This window comes from Lampris incognitus, chromosome 2 (assembly GCF_029633865.1).
Source record: "Lampris incognitus isolate fLamInc1 chromosome 2, fLamInc1.hap2, whole genome shotgun sequence".
Taxonomy (NCBI): domain Eukaryota; kingdom Metazoa; phylum Chordata; class Actinopteri; order Lampriformes; family Lampridae; genus Lampris; species Lampris incognitus.
Window position 1 is genome coordinate 132,808,593 of NC_079212.1, and position 17,421 is coordinate 132,826,013.

Consider the following 17,421-nt stretch of genomic DNA (forward strand, 5'->3'; position numbering starts at 1 on the left):
TGTGTGTGTGTGTGTGTGTGTGTGTGTGTGTGTGTGTGTGTGTGTGTGTGTGTGTGTGTGTGTGTGTGTGCGCGTGTGCGCGTGTGTGCGTGTGTGCGTGCGCGCGTGGGCGTGCTCAGATACACTGGTTTGTGTGTCCGGTGTTTTGTATGTGTGTGTGGTTGGGGCGGGTGGGGTTGATGTCTTCTGATGTTTGTTGTGTGCATGGATGTGTGTCCAGTCTTGGCCTGTGTGTGAGAAAGGACACTGATTTTTACCCCCCCCCCCCCCATGTATTGTTAATCTGCAGTGTTGGCCTCTGCTGGACATTGTGGGTTAAGTTGTTTCTCCTGCTCTCTCTCCCTCTCCCTCTCCATTAATGCTCACTTTCTTCCTCTGTCCTTCTTGCCTGCTCTCCCACCCAACACCATGCTTTACTTATGTTCCTCCTCTTCCCCTTTCTTTCCTCTCTTTCATTCATCTGTCTTCTCTCCCTTTCTATCCTATCCTCACCGCTCCACCCACCCTCCTTTTTACCGAAAGTGAGGGCGACGTGTCTCTCTACAGAGGCACTGTGTCTACCAGGCCTGTGTGATTTGCCGTTGTGTTTCAGACCTGGATGTTCAGTCTTTCTGCAACAGCCTTGAGAAAACAAAGCGAATGGGGAATGAAACGCCTTCGTTTCTCTTCTGACACAAATGCTGACGGACCTTCGATGGGCTTTGGTCTACACCAGCACAAGTCCAACTACTCCCAGACGTAACGCTCGGACTGACATTATGCTATAAAAAGCCACCATATGTGCTTATTTGCTCTTCGATCCAGTGACCTTTCCTTATAAACATGATTTTAACTAGACAAGAGCAATAATTCTTCCTTCCTTTTTTGTTTTGTTGCCATGTATGAGTCAGGCTGGGTGAAAGCCGAGCCAGCTGCAGCTAACTCGTGGCTCTGACTCCGCACAGTTTGTGCCGTGACTCAGTTCTGTGAATTGGCAATGATGATGATGTATTCTGTAAAGTTTTTTTGCCGGTTTTTTTGATTCATTCTAACATTGACATTTAGTCATACAGACCTACACCCCTCCCTCTCTTCCCCCAACCTCCGAAGCTTTCTGAGAGTAGCTTTTCTTTCCTCTCCTAGATGCCGCTCTCTCATATCAGAGATAAGACTTCAGCACCCCTCCGTTGTGTTCATATCCATCTATCTCTCGCTTTCCTTATTTCTCAGTCACTCAGTTGCTCCTGCTCTTTCTCCTTCACTCTCGCTCCCTCTCTCCCTCCCTCTCTCTCTCTCTCTGTCTCTCTCTCTCTAACTAGCAGATGCTATCTGTACACTCCCACATAGGCAGCCACAATAGGCCTCACACAAAGGCTGAGATGATATGGAGAGAATATAGGGGGTTTGAATGGGCATGGAGCGATGTGATGGCAAGGGATGAATAAAGCAAGTACTCTGGCTGGTGACTTATATATCATAATTGTTTTTGTTGCCGGCGTTCAGTGGCGGTTGTAGTGACATGCATGTGTGTGTTTGATAAGCTAGATTTGACTTCCGTGTCTGAGAAGTGAGAGTGACACGCTACTGTGTCGCTACTCGCATGTTTAGTCTCCCAAATAAAACCTGCATTCAGGCACTTTGATGGAGAGAGAAAAAAGAGAGAAGGAGAGAAAAAGAAATGCGGAGAGAAGCCCACATTTAGGAAGTGAGGGAGGAAACGGGAGGGATGTTTGAGGATGGATAGCTTGTAGGCCTTCTCCATACACATGTGGCTGGCTTGGCTTGACTCGGCTTGACTGGGTTTGACTCTGTGCATCAGCCCAGCGCAGCTGGGATTCGCGTCGCCATTACAACAGGGCTGCCCGCTCGGAGGTGTGTCTTTAACTGATGAAGCGCTTGTCTTGAGTCGAAGAGCAGCGCCCTCTTCAGAGCTGTTTACTGTTGCCCTGTGCAACAGTTGTTGGTAGCCAGCTACCTATCGTCGTGGATTTTCAGGCTGTTGTTATCATTTTTCTTGGCATCTGCCGCTTATCGCTTGAAAAGCGGAGACGGGGGTGATGAAATGGCTCTAGAAGAGGCGACCGCTTGATGGAGCCCATCTGAAGATGCCGCAACCTGCTTGGCGGCGGGTCTGCACGCTTTGGCCTGACTCGGGAGGTGGTCCGTCTCGGGTGCGACTCGGCTTGTTTAAACAGGTGATGGAGATGCGAGTCAACGCGGCATGGCTTGACTCGGCGCGGCCAAAAGTACCAATGGGAAAACCCTATTAAGAGTCCTTCCGATCAGGAAGGAGGTTGGAGGCCATCAGCCTTGACGATGTTAGGTGGAAATTGCTCAATAATTGTATCACTGTGGCATTTCAGCTGTGCCCCCCATGCCAAATAGGCTTTTGTGTGTGTGTGTGTGTGTGTGTGTGTGTGTGTGTGTGTGTGTGTGTGAGAGAGAGAGAGAGAGAGAGAGAGAGAGAGAGAGAGAGAGAGAGAGAGAGAGAGAGAGAGAGAGAGAGAGAGAGAGAGGAGAGAGAGAGAGAGAGAGAGAGAGAGAGAGAGAGAGAGAGAGAGAGAGAGAGAGAGAGAGAGAGAGAGAGAGAGAGAGAGAGAGAGAGGATATTAAGTCCTGAAAGCCTGTGTTCCTCACTAGCCAGTACCGTTTCTATAATGATGTGATGCTGGATCTCATTGCAGTGCGTCTGGGTTGACAGAGGTGGAGAGCTGAATTTAGAAATAGAAGTGATTGTATTGTAACGAAAAACCTGATTTACATTCCTCCCAGTGATCCAACACCAGTGTATGAATGTGTGTGTGTGTGTGAATGTGAGGCATGCACTGTAAAGCGCTTTGAGTGGACGGTAGACTAGAAAAGCGCTATATAAATGCAGTCCATTTACCATTTATGTTCAAATGAGTACACTAGGGAGACTCTTTTTTTAGAGTCCACTAACAACTAATATACGTCATTTACTTTTTCTCATCTTTATAGGCTTTTAACTCTCCATTCATATCTGGATTTTTTTTCTAAACTGTTGTGTTTCACTGTCAATGGCAGAACTTCATCTTAGTGAATCTGCGTGTGTGATGAGAGAGTGAGAACATCCGCTGACAATTCAACTACTATTTTCCTTCATGGCCAGCAAGGTTAAAATGTCCCATCACTCCACTCGCCTTCTCCAGCCGCCACCCATCATCTTCTATGTATAGGAGAGCCAGGACAAATGAAGACCCTCCACCACCCCCAAACCCCACCCTACCCACTCCCATGGTTCTAATCAATTAACCCAAACGCTAATCCTGCTAGTAATGACTGATGACCACGGGGCCATTGTCTGGCTCCGGGTTAGATGAATGGCTCGGTGATTAGTGACTCGGGTAGCCATTAGCACCTCTGCACACCTTAAAAAGACCTCCAGGGGGAAGAGAGGGAGGGCAGGTCATTGTCTACAGTAATTGTGTTCAGTAGATTAATAGTCACAAGGTTAAATAAGAGTTTTAAGTAAGGTCTTGATGGGTTGGTTTGGGTTAAGTGCTGTAGATGGCAGATTGTTCATGTTTTGACCGAGATGAGGTGGAGTTAACAGATTGTAAGTAATTTTTCATCCCGCTAATGTGAGAGCCGAGCGTTTGGATTTAAATTAGATGGAGAATGACCTCGGTGACTTTAGCAGATAGTGGCATGAATTTTAGTCTGAACTAACTTATCCTCTCTCTGCCCTTCCTGGGTGTTGTCGCTGTACAGCTATATCCAGAGACCGGGCCCCGACAGGGAGGGACCATGCTGACCATCACAGGGGAGAACCTGGGCCTGCAGTTCAAAGATATCCAGAACGGGGTGCGCATCGGCAAGGTGGCCTGCAACCCTCAGGAGGACCAGTACATCAGCGCTGAGCAGTACGTACAGATCGTCCCCGTCTCTCCTTTCCCCTCAGTGTCCATCTCTTTGTTTTTGTCTCCGTCTCTCTCTTTCTTCGCCTAACATCCCACCAGTTTTCAATCCAATATCTCTTCCTGTCCCTAAACTCCTCTCTCGCTCTCCCCCGCTCCATCTAATATCAGTGACACGGAGTACTAAACACATCACAGTGACTCACTCACGGACCTATATGTTGCGGCGGAACCTCAAAAGGTTAAACGCTGCTCTCTCCCGTAAAGTGATTCCCAATTTCCCCGCGAGCAGGTAAACGGTGCGTTTCTTCTCCGTCCCTCATTTCTCATGAAAAGGGAAGTTCATTCAAATCAAAATACTGGGACGCCAGCAGTTGTGTGCTTACATGAGCGAGCTTACACCGATGGAGCCACTGTAAAATCTTATCCCGCTTTATTTAAACCGCTTCATGAGTAATACAGTGCAATAGGCTCCACTTTTCTTCATTTTCTCTTCACTACAAGCGGGGGGGGGAAAAATCATGCGCACACATACTCATAAAAAATAGGTTACAGTTGTCACAGCTGGAGACATCCTTAATATTCTCTTTCCAACTATGTAACTGTCACTTGTAAACAAAAGCTCCGTTTGGATTTCTCTGCAGTCTAATCCCAAAAGGGTTAGTACCCCCCCCCCCCCCGAAAGAAAAAGAAGGGAACGTGAGAAATGTGATTTGACGGCTTGACGGTTAGGACAATGGGACGCCACATAGCTCTTATCAGCGACGGCAGTTGTCCCCAAAATAGGCGTTGAAATATGAAGGTGATTTATCAGCCTTGTTTTTGTAGTGGTAGTCAGACGGAGCGTATTGCATTTGCTGTTGCCTTAGTTTAACAGAAGGCATCACCGTACAGTGCCATTTCATTTTTTATTTTTTAACGGTTAATTTTGTTAACACCAATTTTGTTTTGCGGGCGGCACGGTGGCACAGTGGTTAGCGTGGTCGCCTCACAGCAAGAAGGTCCTGGGTTCGAGCCCCGGGGGTAGTCCAACCTTAGGGGGGCCTCCCGGGTCGTCCTCTGTGTGGAGTTTGCATGTTCTCCCCGTGACTGCGTGGGTTTCCTCCGGGTGCTCCGGTTTCCTCCCACAGTCCAAAGACATGTAGGTCAGGTGAATCGGCCGTACTAAATTGTCCCTAGGTGTGGATGTGTGTGTGTCGGCCCCGTGATGGTCTGGCGGCCTGTCCAGGGTGTCTCCCCGCCTACTGCCGAATGACCGCTGGGATAGGCTCCAGCATCCCCGTGACCCTGAGAGCAGGATAAGCAGTTTGGATAATGGATGGATGGTTAATTTTGTCCCGATGATAAGATTCAAAACTGCAAAGGCTTCAACGTGTACCCCAGTCAACTCCGTAACACTGTTGGTGGCCTGTTGCCATGGTAACCGGGGGAGAAGGAGGGCGCTGCCATCGAGGCTGTCATCCTAATTAAAAGTGATGTCAGCCATGCAGCGGCATTACTGCGCTGATGGCTCTTGTCATCCGCACAACCCTGTCAGAGCTGTAACACTAGAGGCGGGATGAGGTTACAGGAGTAACAGCACGAGGTCAAAAGTTAACTGCTTGCGAGAGTGGTAGGAAGGAGGTGTGCTGGCCTGAAAGCACGAACATAATGGAGACGCCTTGCCCCAGCTCATTCCCCTTCTCGGTGTGCCTCATGCAGCTGGCATTGGTTCACACAGAGTAAGGGGGGCCAAGACAGCTTTTCCCTTCATTAACCCTCAAAAAACATAAGAAATCATATTTTCCTATTATTTCAGTATTTGCTTTGGACTGCAGGGTCACACATTCTATGGAGATAGATTGGGTAGCAACAAATTGTGACAAAGCCGGTCCTCTTGCAACCGGAAGGCCTTTCCTTCACCTTGACCAAAAAAAAAAAGAAAGGTACAAGTGACATTATTGGATTTGCTTGCATCGTAAGAGAAATACCGGTTGCCAATATTGAAATTAACAGTGGCTCCTTTTTATTCCTTAAGTAGGAGCAGTTCTTGTATAACGATGTACTGGAATTTACTTTCTTGTTATATTTTTACCTACGTATTATTACACCACAGTTATGTAACAAAGGAAGCTGTAATTAAGAGGTTCCACCATCCTTTCAAATCTGCTATGAAAAAACGTGGTGGACACAGACAGTGTCTCAGCATGCGCGCCAGCGCTACATAGCCACCTATTGTCCCCGCAGCAGTAACGCATGTAAGGCTGTGATTCTGTTGGGGGGGGGGGGTCTTTTCAGAATGCCATTCATGGCCCCTAACCCCACCGCAAAACACACACAGACAAACACAAACACACTCAGACACACCGCATCAAAATGCAGACGCCATTGTCTTGGCAACAGAGCAGTTGCCGTCGCCACCTGCAGAGAGGATGAAAGCAGAAGAGTTGATAACGGATCTCTTCTTGGTAGGATGGGGGTAGGATATCACTTTTTTTTTCCAGTTAATCGGTCACGCTCACTTAAACGCAACCTTGTTTCACTCCCTTTTCCTTTCTGGCTGTCTCATTCTCTCTCTCTCACTCTTTTTCTCGCTCTCATTTGTTCTCTCTGGCTAATTAACAGTCAGGTGAGTCTGTAGCAGGGGAACATGAAGTGTGTGTGTGTTCTTCCCTCGGGCTTAGCTGCCACCTCAGCCGCTCTCCCTCAATCATTTCTGCCGTGGATTTTCATTTGGCCTGCCAGAACCCCGGGCCAAGTGCAGGGCTTATAGTTCTACAATACCCACTAATATTGAGAGACACACACACACACACACACCTCCCACTTTTTGCAGCCCAGTGGCAGTTATAAAAAGGAGATTTTTCTCCAATGATGCATTCAGCCTGAATTCGGCTGTTTTTTTTTTCTTTTATGAATAAAGCAACAAGGACAATCTATACGAACGTAACATCCTTGACAGCAAAGGAAGAAATATCCGCGGTGTAAACATTAGTAGTGGTGCTTCTCATCCCTTCTTTTTCCCTGAGCCTTTTTCAGCCAAGTTCTATTTATCTGACTGTCATCGATATTTGACCGTTGAACTGAACATAGCCGAAACCTATACAGCGATAGGAAAGTCCCTGAATACTTTTGAATTGAATACCGCTCAACAATAAATCCCTCCACCCTGCTGTTTCTCTCTGTCTTCTATTCTGTCTCGCTTCGCCTCTTTCCTCTTGCACTGCCTCTTTCAGGATTGTGTGTCGGCTGAATGATGCAACGGGTTACAGGGTGCAGGAGGCTCAGGTGGAGGTGTGTGTGAGGGACTGCATACACCCTGACTACAAAGCTATATCAACCAAGGCCTTCACCTTTGTGGTAAGCTGGTGTGTGTGTGTGTGTGTGTGTGTGTGTGTGTGTGTGTGTGTGTGTGTGTGTGTGTGTGTGTGTGTGTGTGTGTGTGTGTGTGTGTGTGTGAGTACGAGCATGTGTGTGTTTGTGTCCATGCGTTTGAAGGTGCATTGGCTCGTGTGAGTGTCACAGTTTCTTCCAAGATACAGGTGAGGTTAAGCTCTTTTATTTTCTCTGATAATGCATTTGACAACTGTAATGAAACCAGTGCAACCATGCATGACCCCGTCCTCCGTCTGCGTGTTTCTCCTCAGTCTCCGTACTTCACCCGTGTCCATCCATCCAACGGGCCGCTGTCAGGAGGCACTACGATCACCATCGAAGGCAGTCACCTCAATGCGGGCAGCGCCGTAGCAGTAAAGATAGGGCTACACTCCTGCCGATTTGAGAGGTGAGCCTCACGCCTGGTCTGGCACGACAGCATTCCCTACCCTAAATGCAATAACTGTCACCCAACCCCGAGCCCCACCCCGCAACCACATTGGTGCCGTAATCGACAGTTGAACCCCTTCAGGTTAGGAGCCTTGGAAACCTTTCTTCAAGTGGAGCGATAGCTTTAAATGTCATTGCCCCCAGACTGTAAGTTAAGCCTAACCATACCCTGCAAACGCAGACAACACTACACTTGTTTTGTTTTTTTTTCCAAGGTCCCACCTTGGGTTCAAAATGTTATAAAGAGAGAATTTGTGGATATAAATGCTTTGAAATCGTATGCTATCTGCCTCTGTTATAAAAAAAAAGACATCTTTTGGGACGGGGAGAAAAACTTAAAGTCTTTTTTTCTCAGCTTCACTACTCATCGATATTCCACCCATTAGTCTCAAAGCTTCAGTTTGTGCTCAACCAACCTGCCTGCTGATTGTTCATTAGCGATCTTGAGTTCATTTAACCCAATGCTTTGCCATATGCTAGTCATACTGTTTCCTCTCACTACTCTCAGACTCGCAGACTAAGCTGTATAGAGTATATATGTAGACACTTGGATGCATGGCCAGTGTAAATTACCCATTAAGCATTTTGCTGATGGTTTTATCTAGACAGACTTACAGGGAGAGCAGTAGAATGAGCTTCGTGTTTTACTTGATTCACATTATAAGCAGTTAATAGCATTGAGTGCAAGGAACAGACCTACATTACACTATAAAGACATGCCAGAAAAAAAAGGCTTCATTATTTTCTCAATTTATTGTTTAAGTTGTTTATTTATTCATTTCTTTTTTTTTTGCGGGTTGCTGCTTGTCAACAAGCGGCAGGTTAAACTAATGAGGCCAGACCTATCAAGCTCTTTTTTTATATCATATCAAAAGAGCGATTTAAAGGCCAATTTAAAGTTCTATGGCACATCCCCAGAAAGGTGAGCATAATGGTCTTGGCCTTCCATTCACTGGGTAGCAATAACCTTTATGGCCAAAGTAATGAGCTAGCTGAGTCCATCTCTTTAATGTGTTTTTGTATTCAGTGGGGCTTCTTCTTTAATCAAAACCTATTTACCCCGAGTTACTCATCCTCTTATCTCCCCATGCAACCCCCTTTCTTTCTCTCTTCCCCTTCAACCGTTCTTCACCAACCTTGTCAAAATACCAACGCAGCACCACAGGCTCCCTCAACAGCGATGGTGTTGTGAAAACTGTTGCCATGGAAATCAGGCACTGGTGAAATGTGGATAACCTTTTTTTTTTTTCATTTTTCTCACTCGTCTTTCCTCATGTACTCCTCTCTTCAGCCAGCAGGGATATGCCCAGCCAACATCACTCGTGGCCCTCATATACATGGCCCCACATCGTTTTTGTTGTTATCGATATTGCCGTGGATTCCACTATGACAACCAATAACAGGGGTGGGGTGTTGTGAGGGGGTGGAGGGAGGACTGCGAGTCTGATTGTCCTGCTCTTCCAGTCTCGAGTATTTTTTTATTTTATTTTTGGCTGCATCTCCTGCCACTGTGCTCTTCCAATTTATGTAGACCCATGCGTGCATTTTTTCCTACTCCGTGTTAATATACTGCTTATGCATGTGCATGCGTAGCTCGCAGACCGTCACTTGTAACCTACCTTGTGCACAATGGCAACAGATGCCCAGCAGATATATTCCACAGAAGGTCATTCTGTGCAATATACCTCTCTCATTCTGCAGACGCGCTCCCTTTTCCGACAGCGGAGTGTGAGATGCTACAGTCACCTGCAAGGTTTCCCACCATGCAAGCAGGCTGCCTATCTGCTGAGGAGGGGTTAAGGCGCACAGAGAGACGACCATCCTGATCTGCCCTTTCAGATATGTCAGACGGAAAAATAAAGAGAAGGGATAGGCGGAGGGATAGGCGGAGGGCGCAGCGGAACGAGAGCAGGGCTTTGAAGTGTAGCACTATATGGTATAGGGTGATGAAACCATAGCCGGCCAGACTGAAAGATGCTGGCCTTGAGGATGGCTGACTGTGTGGCGTGTGTGCGCGCAGATGTGCGTGCATATTGTGTGCATGTGGCCACATTTTAATCGTATCCAATAAATATTTCATGTGTTATTTAAATACTGATGGACGACTTTTTGTCAAGTTTGTGGCTGCACATACACACTTGTGTTTTGTCCATGTGTCAGTCTGAGAGTCAACTTCTAAATCCTTCCAAATCCTCTTCTACTTCTAAAGCCTCAAGCCATTTTGAGAATTCTTTGGAACAGTCTAATTTAAGTACGAGACACTCCCATCGAGCTATTTAAAATATTCCTCCCCTCATTTCTCCTCCCTCTCCTCCTCTCCCCTCCTTTCTTAGGCGGGGCAGCAAAGAGATAGTGTGCGTGACTCCGGCAGGCCAGGCCCCGGGTACCACCCCTGTCATGGTGGACATCAACGCCGCTGAGCTGAGGAACCCAGAGGTCAAATTCAATTACACCGATGATCCCACCATCCTCAAGATCGAGCCAGACTGGAGCATTGCCAGGTGAGGTGACACGCAGAGCTTTTACCCAACAACTAGATGAATATCCTGGGTGTCACCTGAGGGTCAACCTTGGATATGGAGCAAGATAGCCGCTCCTTGGTACTTTGTATCATGGAGATTCCCAGTGCTGCACATAAGCGTCCATTGTAGTGCAGTAATCTAGGAAATCTCACTAATTACTTGATTAATTGGCCAATTTTTTTCTTATTGCATTTTAATTCTCGTAGGTGTCTACTTTACTCACTTCAGATCAAACGCTTGAAAGTTGGTAAGACTGAGGGTAATACGGCGCTGTGCTTTGCCCATCGGCGAGCCATACGGTGTGACCAGTGCCATCAGCCTTCATTGTGAAATGCCTCTTCGTGTCATGAGGGGCCTTTACATTATGTATACCATAGATCAGCACAGTGTTTTATGCATTGCTGATGTGAAGTGTTTGATCTAGAATTCTGCTTGATATTCTTCTATAGAACAGATCCATTAAAAGGCGAGTTTACCCATTATTTATTAATCAGGTGCGGTGGTTGCGCCATACATTGATGTCTTTCTCTGAGAGCCCGGCCAGCAAATGAGAAATATAAACTCAAGGTAGGATGATAAATGTATTATTCAGATGGCGTAGTCCCGGGCTTAGTCTCCGAGCAAAGCTAAGTAAACACTCCTCTCCATTTTCAGCCTTGTCTTGTATTCAAAAGCACATTCTTTATTTTGTTTATATTTATGCTTCAGAAGTAAATCTTTTAGGGTAGGAACAGCAGGAAAGGAGGCTCCTGAAGCATCGCGGTGCTGCTTGATGAGCTGTGCTGGAGATGCATCTGTAAATATTACTTATTGAAATCACACTACATAGCCACGAGACGATTCCTCTTCCCGAAACACAAGCTGTGGTGTGTGTGTGTGTGTGTGTGTGTGTGTGTGTGTGTGTGTGTGTTTTGTTTCTTTTGGAGGGGGGGGGGTCTAAATGCTAATGGGCTCACTAGCATGACCTAGAAACTCTAGTTTACTCCTCAACTCAAGAAATGAAACCAGCACACATATGCATACAAGCAAACAAACACACACACACACATATATATATATAGAAAGACATACTTGCTATTAACTGTCTCATTTGCTCTCATAGTATTGTTCCAGTAATTACTCATCCATTGTTTATATTTTGGGCTCTTCGTTGTACTTTAGTCGTTCTCTTCCCCTCATTGCCTTTGGAAACTTTACCACATGCTTATCCACATTGTGTTTACAGAGCGTGTGATTGACTAGAGTTACACCAAGTAATAGAGACCTTTTCATTTCCCTTCAAATTCCCTCATAGGGCGAGACGTTGTCCATACTCTTACATAGATATTTAAATACGTGTTGAAAAAAGCAATGGACTCGCAGTTGAATCTCGTAGGACCACACAAAACAGATTTAGCTGCCAGACAAAATGTTTGCAAGGGAGCAGAACGATCCGCAATGCCGACATCATGGGGCGCCGAGGTGAAACCCTGTGGGGACATGGGAAGTCCCTCTTCATGTGACACAGGTGTGAGCAGACAAGAAGTCTCATTTGGAAAAGGATGAGTGAAAGGTGGAGGGGAGGAGGGGCGGAACAGGAGAAATGTGTTAGTCCCGGCCCCAGGAGAAATGACCTTGCTGCTTGCCTGATGTTTGGCGTTTCACTCAGCTTTCCTAGAGGAAGTGCACGGTTCTCCGGGCCAGTTGTTCCTGTATTTACCAGGCTGTTCTGTTGCTGTGTCCCTTCAGTCATTCTCTGCACATTTCAAACAGCACTGTGCCACAACAGCACAAAACACAAACTTGACATGACTGAGACTTGCTCCCCTCTCAACCATCAGTGTTTAGGTAGAAACGGTCACATCGGCTAACAACACAGCAGCTTGGTACCATGGAATATGCATGACATTATGTCCCATAATATCAATATATAAGTGGACACAAAACACCATGGAAAGGAATGATTAATACCTTCTCTGAGATATGCCTTCATAAACAGCTAAACATTGATACAACAAGGGGTAACGTAGCGGTCTGTTCCGTTGCCTACCAACACGGGGCTCGCCGGTTCAAATCCCCGTGTTACCTCCGGCTTGGTCGGGCGTCCTTACAGACACAATTGTCTGTGTCTGCAGGTGGGAACCCGGATGTGGGTATGTGTCCTGGTCACTGCACTAGCGCCTTCTCTGGTCAGTCCAGGCGCCTGTTCAGGGGGGAGAGGGAACAGCGTGATCCTCCCACGCGTTACTCCCCCTGGCGAAACTCCTCACTGTCAGGTGAAAGGGAGCGGCTGGCGACTCCACATGTATCGGAGGAGGCATTTGGTAGTCTGCAGCCCTCCCCGGATCGGTAGAGGGGGTGGAGCAGTGACTGGGATGGCTCGGAAGAGTGAGGTAATTGGCCAGGTACAATCGGGAGAAAAGGGGGGGGAAGGGGGAAACCCCCCCCCCCCAAAAACATTGATACAATCAAGTTTCATTGAGCTGCATGTCTGTGCAGAACATGCTTGCATATGTATACCTTGCTCATATTTTTCATATTGAGGTCAGTGAAAGTGTTCTTCGATATCATTTTTGGAGATTTTTGATGGTCTTCTTGCCAGTCCGTCTCTGCTTGCTGTAACATCTTTTCCTCAACACCCTTCAAGGTCCCCAACTTCTCTCCCAAATCTCCACATTTCAGTCCACTGTCTTTCGCTCTCCTCCAGCCCCCGAGTCCCCACTTACCATGAGGCCTTCTTCTCTCCTTCAAAGGCCAAATACTAACCCCAACCCCGAAGACACCACCTCCATCTGGCCCACCCAAAATGCAGCCAGCTCTCTGAACTGAGAAGTTGTGTCTCAGCTGCTCTGAGAAACAGACAGCGTGTAACTGCACCATTTCCCCATGGACTGGTCCTTTACTTGATGCTGCCTAGCTTCTTAGAGAAAGTACATTAAGACCAGCAAGACAGCACCCAACTGCTTACCCCCCCTTTTTTTCTCCCCAACTGTACCTGTCCAATTACCTCAGTCTTCCAAGCCATCCCAGTCACTGCTCCACCCCCTCTGCCGATCTGGGGAGGGCTGCAGACTACCACGTCTCTCCTCCCAATACATGTGGAGTCACCAGCCGCTTCTTTTCACCTGACAGTGAGGAGTTTCGCCAGGGGGACGTAGTGCGTGGGAGGTTCACGCTATTCCCCCCAGTTCGCTCTCCCCCCTGAACAAGCGTCCCGACCGACCAGAGGAGGCGCTAGTGCGGCGACCAGGACACATACCCACATCCGGCTTCCCACCCGCAAGACACGGCCAGTTGTGTCTGTAGGGTAGCCCAACCAAGTCGGAGGGATTCGAACTGGTGAGCCCCATGTTGGTAGGCAACAGAATAGACCGCTATGCTACCCGGACACCCCTGCTTACTTTTTCACTTGACATGTCTGATATTGGTTACCTTTATTTAGTAGATTCTAAGGTTTCAGTACGTGTTGACAAGGTTGCAGCATACCCGCAACGAGGTTTGATCTTAGTGTCTAATGAACTTGAAGTAACAAATGACGTTAGGTAGCCATAAATATTCTCTGATATCACTGTTACCCATCATTATAATGCTGAATTAGCTAATGATGTGTAGCCAGAGCGCTGGGCTTCCAGCCTTCACTCTAAACACTTAATCTTTTTACACCGTATGTGTAATTACCTCGTTACCATGGGGATACCTCACATCAGATAGAATTCAGCCATTAATGCATATGGAGGCTGTTAACAAGCTGATATGAAGAAATGGGGAATGTCTCCAACGATACCGGTGTCTCTCGTGTTCAATGTCAGAGAGACCCGTCACCCGAGTATGGCAAAGGTGAACACATTGCACAACGGCATGTCAGATCATTTGTCACTGTCCAATCACTGAGTATCTCTTATGCCCCAGTGTATCTCGGCACACCTTGAGTAATCCCTGGGAATATCCCCACTGGTTTCTAAAGACATGATATATAGAGACCTATGGATCTAATATACCTGCCATACATGCCCTATACCTGGATGTTTGGTGCTTTTCCTCCTTACACCAACCCATGTAGTGTTTCAAAACTAGCTTCTAACATTCATGAAAGAGCTTTGATATTACGATCATTACCCAAAAATGGGCAGCAATGAATAAACAAACAGAAGGCTGCAGCTGCAGCAGGCATTAACATTAAATCGGCAACTGAATGGCTCTCCTGGCTCCCACTGAGAACAAATATATTAACATTTGCCGATAAGCTTACTGACTAGTTTATGCACTTGTGTGCTTATAAGATACAGCACCAGAATAATAGCCATGAACATGTGACTGAAAAAGGACAAAGCCACAAAGGGGTGTTAATAATTGGCGTTTCCACTTTTGGGAGCTTTGGAAGGCCCTGGCGGCTCAAATCTAGGGCACTTATGGTACCCTTTGTTTCTTTTTTCCCCAAAATTTTGTACTTTTGGGGACTTCATGTAGGGATTTACATTGATGATATCAATGTTTATACGGATTTCCTGTTGTCTTTTTTTCTTTTCTTTCTTTTTTTTTTGTAGTGGAGGGACCCTGTTGACCATTACCGGAACCAATCTGGCAACCATCAAGGAGCCCAGAATGAGAGCCAAGTATGGAGCAGCCAAGTCAGTCAATGTAAGAGCTTGAACTCATGCACCCACACACACACACCCTACTATATTGACAACAAAAATGAAATGAAAACAGACTTGGCAAGTGAGAGATGGAGGACAGATAGACAGTCAGTTACATGCGAGTTAAAAATTTGATTAAGGCAATAATTTGATTTGTGCAACTGCCATGTAAACCCCTTTATCAAACTATTTTAATCAAATTAAGTTCTAAATAAATGCAAGTGTAATATGTCTAACAGGGCTAGATTTTCTTTTTGTCAATCATTTGATTTACTGTGCTTTGCATACACGTTAATCAGAGTTCGTTCTGAGAATTGGTTGTGTGCGTGTGCACCAAGTCCCATTGCCGGCCTTTGACCTGGAAATAGTAGACATAGGACAACATGGCGAACGGCGGGAAACAATGACTAAGCAAAGGAAACCATGCGCTCAGAACTGTGATGGAAACATTTATGGACCAAGGTTTCAGCAGACTTAACTGCGTTCTTCGGGATCTTCTTCAGGATAAAATACTAGCTGTTCAGCTTCCTTTTCTTTATCTTTGGATACTGATCCTGTCAGCCGGCACCTCAGCCGTACAGGTGTGTGTTGTCTCCTCTTTCCCAGCAGCAGTACACAGCCAGGTTCTGCCGTGAGACTGAAACAGAGTTCATACTCAGTAAACAAGGAGCTTTGTATCCTAAAGTTTTGGGCGGCTGAAAATTTTTTTTTAGATATTTTCTGAAAAGTCTCAACCACAATGTTTGAAGCATGCACACACCGTAACTTCCGTCCCATAATTCAGCTATCCACCGAGTCTTGTGAACTCTGGTTATTGAAGAGATTGCATTATGCGAAGATGTAGACACCTTAATTACATGATCATCTTAATTAGGTTATTGGCTGCATATAAACGTAATCAGTCTCTCTCTCTCTCTCTCTCTCTCTCTCTCTCTCTCTCTCTCTCTCCGTCTCTCTGTCTCTCTCGCCCTCCCTGGGAAAAGACATTCAGTCAAAACCTCATACTCTGGGGATTCTCTCTCTCTCTCTCTCTCTCTCTCTCTCTCTCTCTCTCTCTCTCTCTCTCTCTCTCTCTCTCTCTCTCTCTCTCTCTCTCTCTCTCTCTCTCTCTCTCTCTCTCTCTCTCTCTCTCTCTCTCTCTCTCTCTCTCTCTCTCTCTCTCTCTCACACACACACACACACCTGACCCATCAGTCACCCAGCCAAGAGCCTATTTTCAGTGTGTGTTTTTGATGTTGAATTTCCTTTTAGCAGTTTAACCTTTGAAATGTCAACCAGCAATAAAACTGCTGTGGCAAATCCCCTCCTCCTCACCTAGCACCACGGGGCTTGGCTAACCTTTCTTACAATACCCCCTCAACCCCTCCCCCCGTTACCTGGAGAACAAAAAAGAAACATCCCCTTTTCCTTGGTCCCCCCTTCATGGTTAAATACATGTTTTCACGGGCCCGCTGTATGAACCCCCTTTTTCAAAACTTGTCATCCATGTGATTTTACAGCTATTGTTTAGGATGATATCTACAGTGATTCCAGCGCTGATGGTTTGAAGCCTGCTTTTCCTCCAGTCTTTCATAGAGAGGCTTCATTTCCAGCCGCGCACCACAATCATGGCACACCTTACTTACTCTGTTTTAGGCATTATAGACAGTAGTGACCACTTGGCTTACAGGATCTCCTGCATAGGAATAACATTTTTCCACACTTAATAAGTCATAACAGATGATAGTCATGACTTAGCAATAACTCTGGCAGGAAGGTTGACAGAGAATTAAAAAAAATAACATTGACGGATAAGGTAAAGATGGTAAATGCGTGACTTGGTTTTCTTTTCCTACGTTCTCAGCTTCATTTCTTCCCTATTTCATATACATATATGTCTTCTCAGTCTCACCCATCCTCCCTCGGTCTTCATATCTCACTTGTCTTGCTCTCTCTCCTCCTCCTGTAGAACTGCACGGTGGTCAACAACACGGTGATGGTGTGTCTGGCACCCTCTGTGGCCAACTCAGAAAAGGCCTTCTCAGAGGCGGGAAGTGGCCCTGATGAGATCGGCTTTGTGATGGATGATGTGCGCTCTGTGCTGGTTGTCAACGAGACCTTCAGCTACTACCCCGACCCTGTGTTTGAGCAACTGAGCCCCACAGGCATGCTGGAACTGAAACCAAGCTCACCTCTCATACTGAAGGTAGGGACCACCGTGGCACATGTAACTGTAGGTTGGAAATGACAGTGAAACACATTAAGAAGGTTGGATCAGTTCATCTGGATGAACTGATCCAACCTTCTTTGATTTTCTTACCTGGATTATCATTGAAATTATATGAATTATCGTCATCATTGAAACGCTGTTGGGCATCATTTTGAATTTTACAGAGTGGGGGCAGCATGGCTCAGGAGGCAGAGTGGGTCGTCCAGTAATCAGAAGGTTCCTGGTTAAATCCCCAGCTTCTCCAGAGAGCATGTCAAAGTGTCCTTGAGCAAGACACTGAACCCCCAACTGCTCCTGATGAGCAAGTTGGCACCTTGCAATGGCAGGCTCTGCCGTCAGTGTATTGAGGCATACATTGTAAAGTGTTCTGAGTGGTCGGTAGACTAGAAAAGCGCAGAACTGTACTTAAGGGA

The 17,421-nt window shown here is 46.5% G+C and overlaps 1 protein-coding gene across 1 annotated transcript in view; it reads left to right on the top strand.

Annotated features, from left to right (window-relative positions):
• LOC130132195 (plexin-A1-like) overlaps positions 1 to 17,421 on the top strand; it is a 171,377-nt gene that overhangs the window by 118,242 nt on the left and 35,714 nt on the right. The window contains exons 10-15 of the mRNA XM_056301754.1: positions 3,712 to 3,863; positions 7,073 to 7,196; positions 7,484 to 7,620; positions 9,995 to 10,162; positions 14,707 to 14,800; positions 16,748 to 16,984. Coding sequence (XP_056157729.1) covers positions 3,712 to 3,863; positions 7,073 to 7,196; positions 7,484 to 7,620; positions 9,995 to 10,162; positions 14,707 to 14,800; positions 16,748 to 16,984 — 912 coding nt within the window. The remainder of the gene's footprint in view (positions 1 to 3,711; positions 3,864 to 7,072; positions 7,197 to 7,483; positions 7,621 to 9,994; positions 10,163 to 14,706; positions 14,801 to 16,747; positions 16,985 to 17,421) is intronic.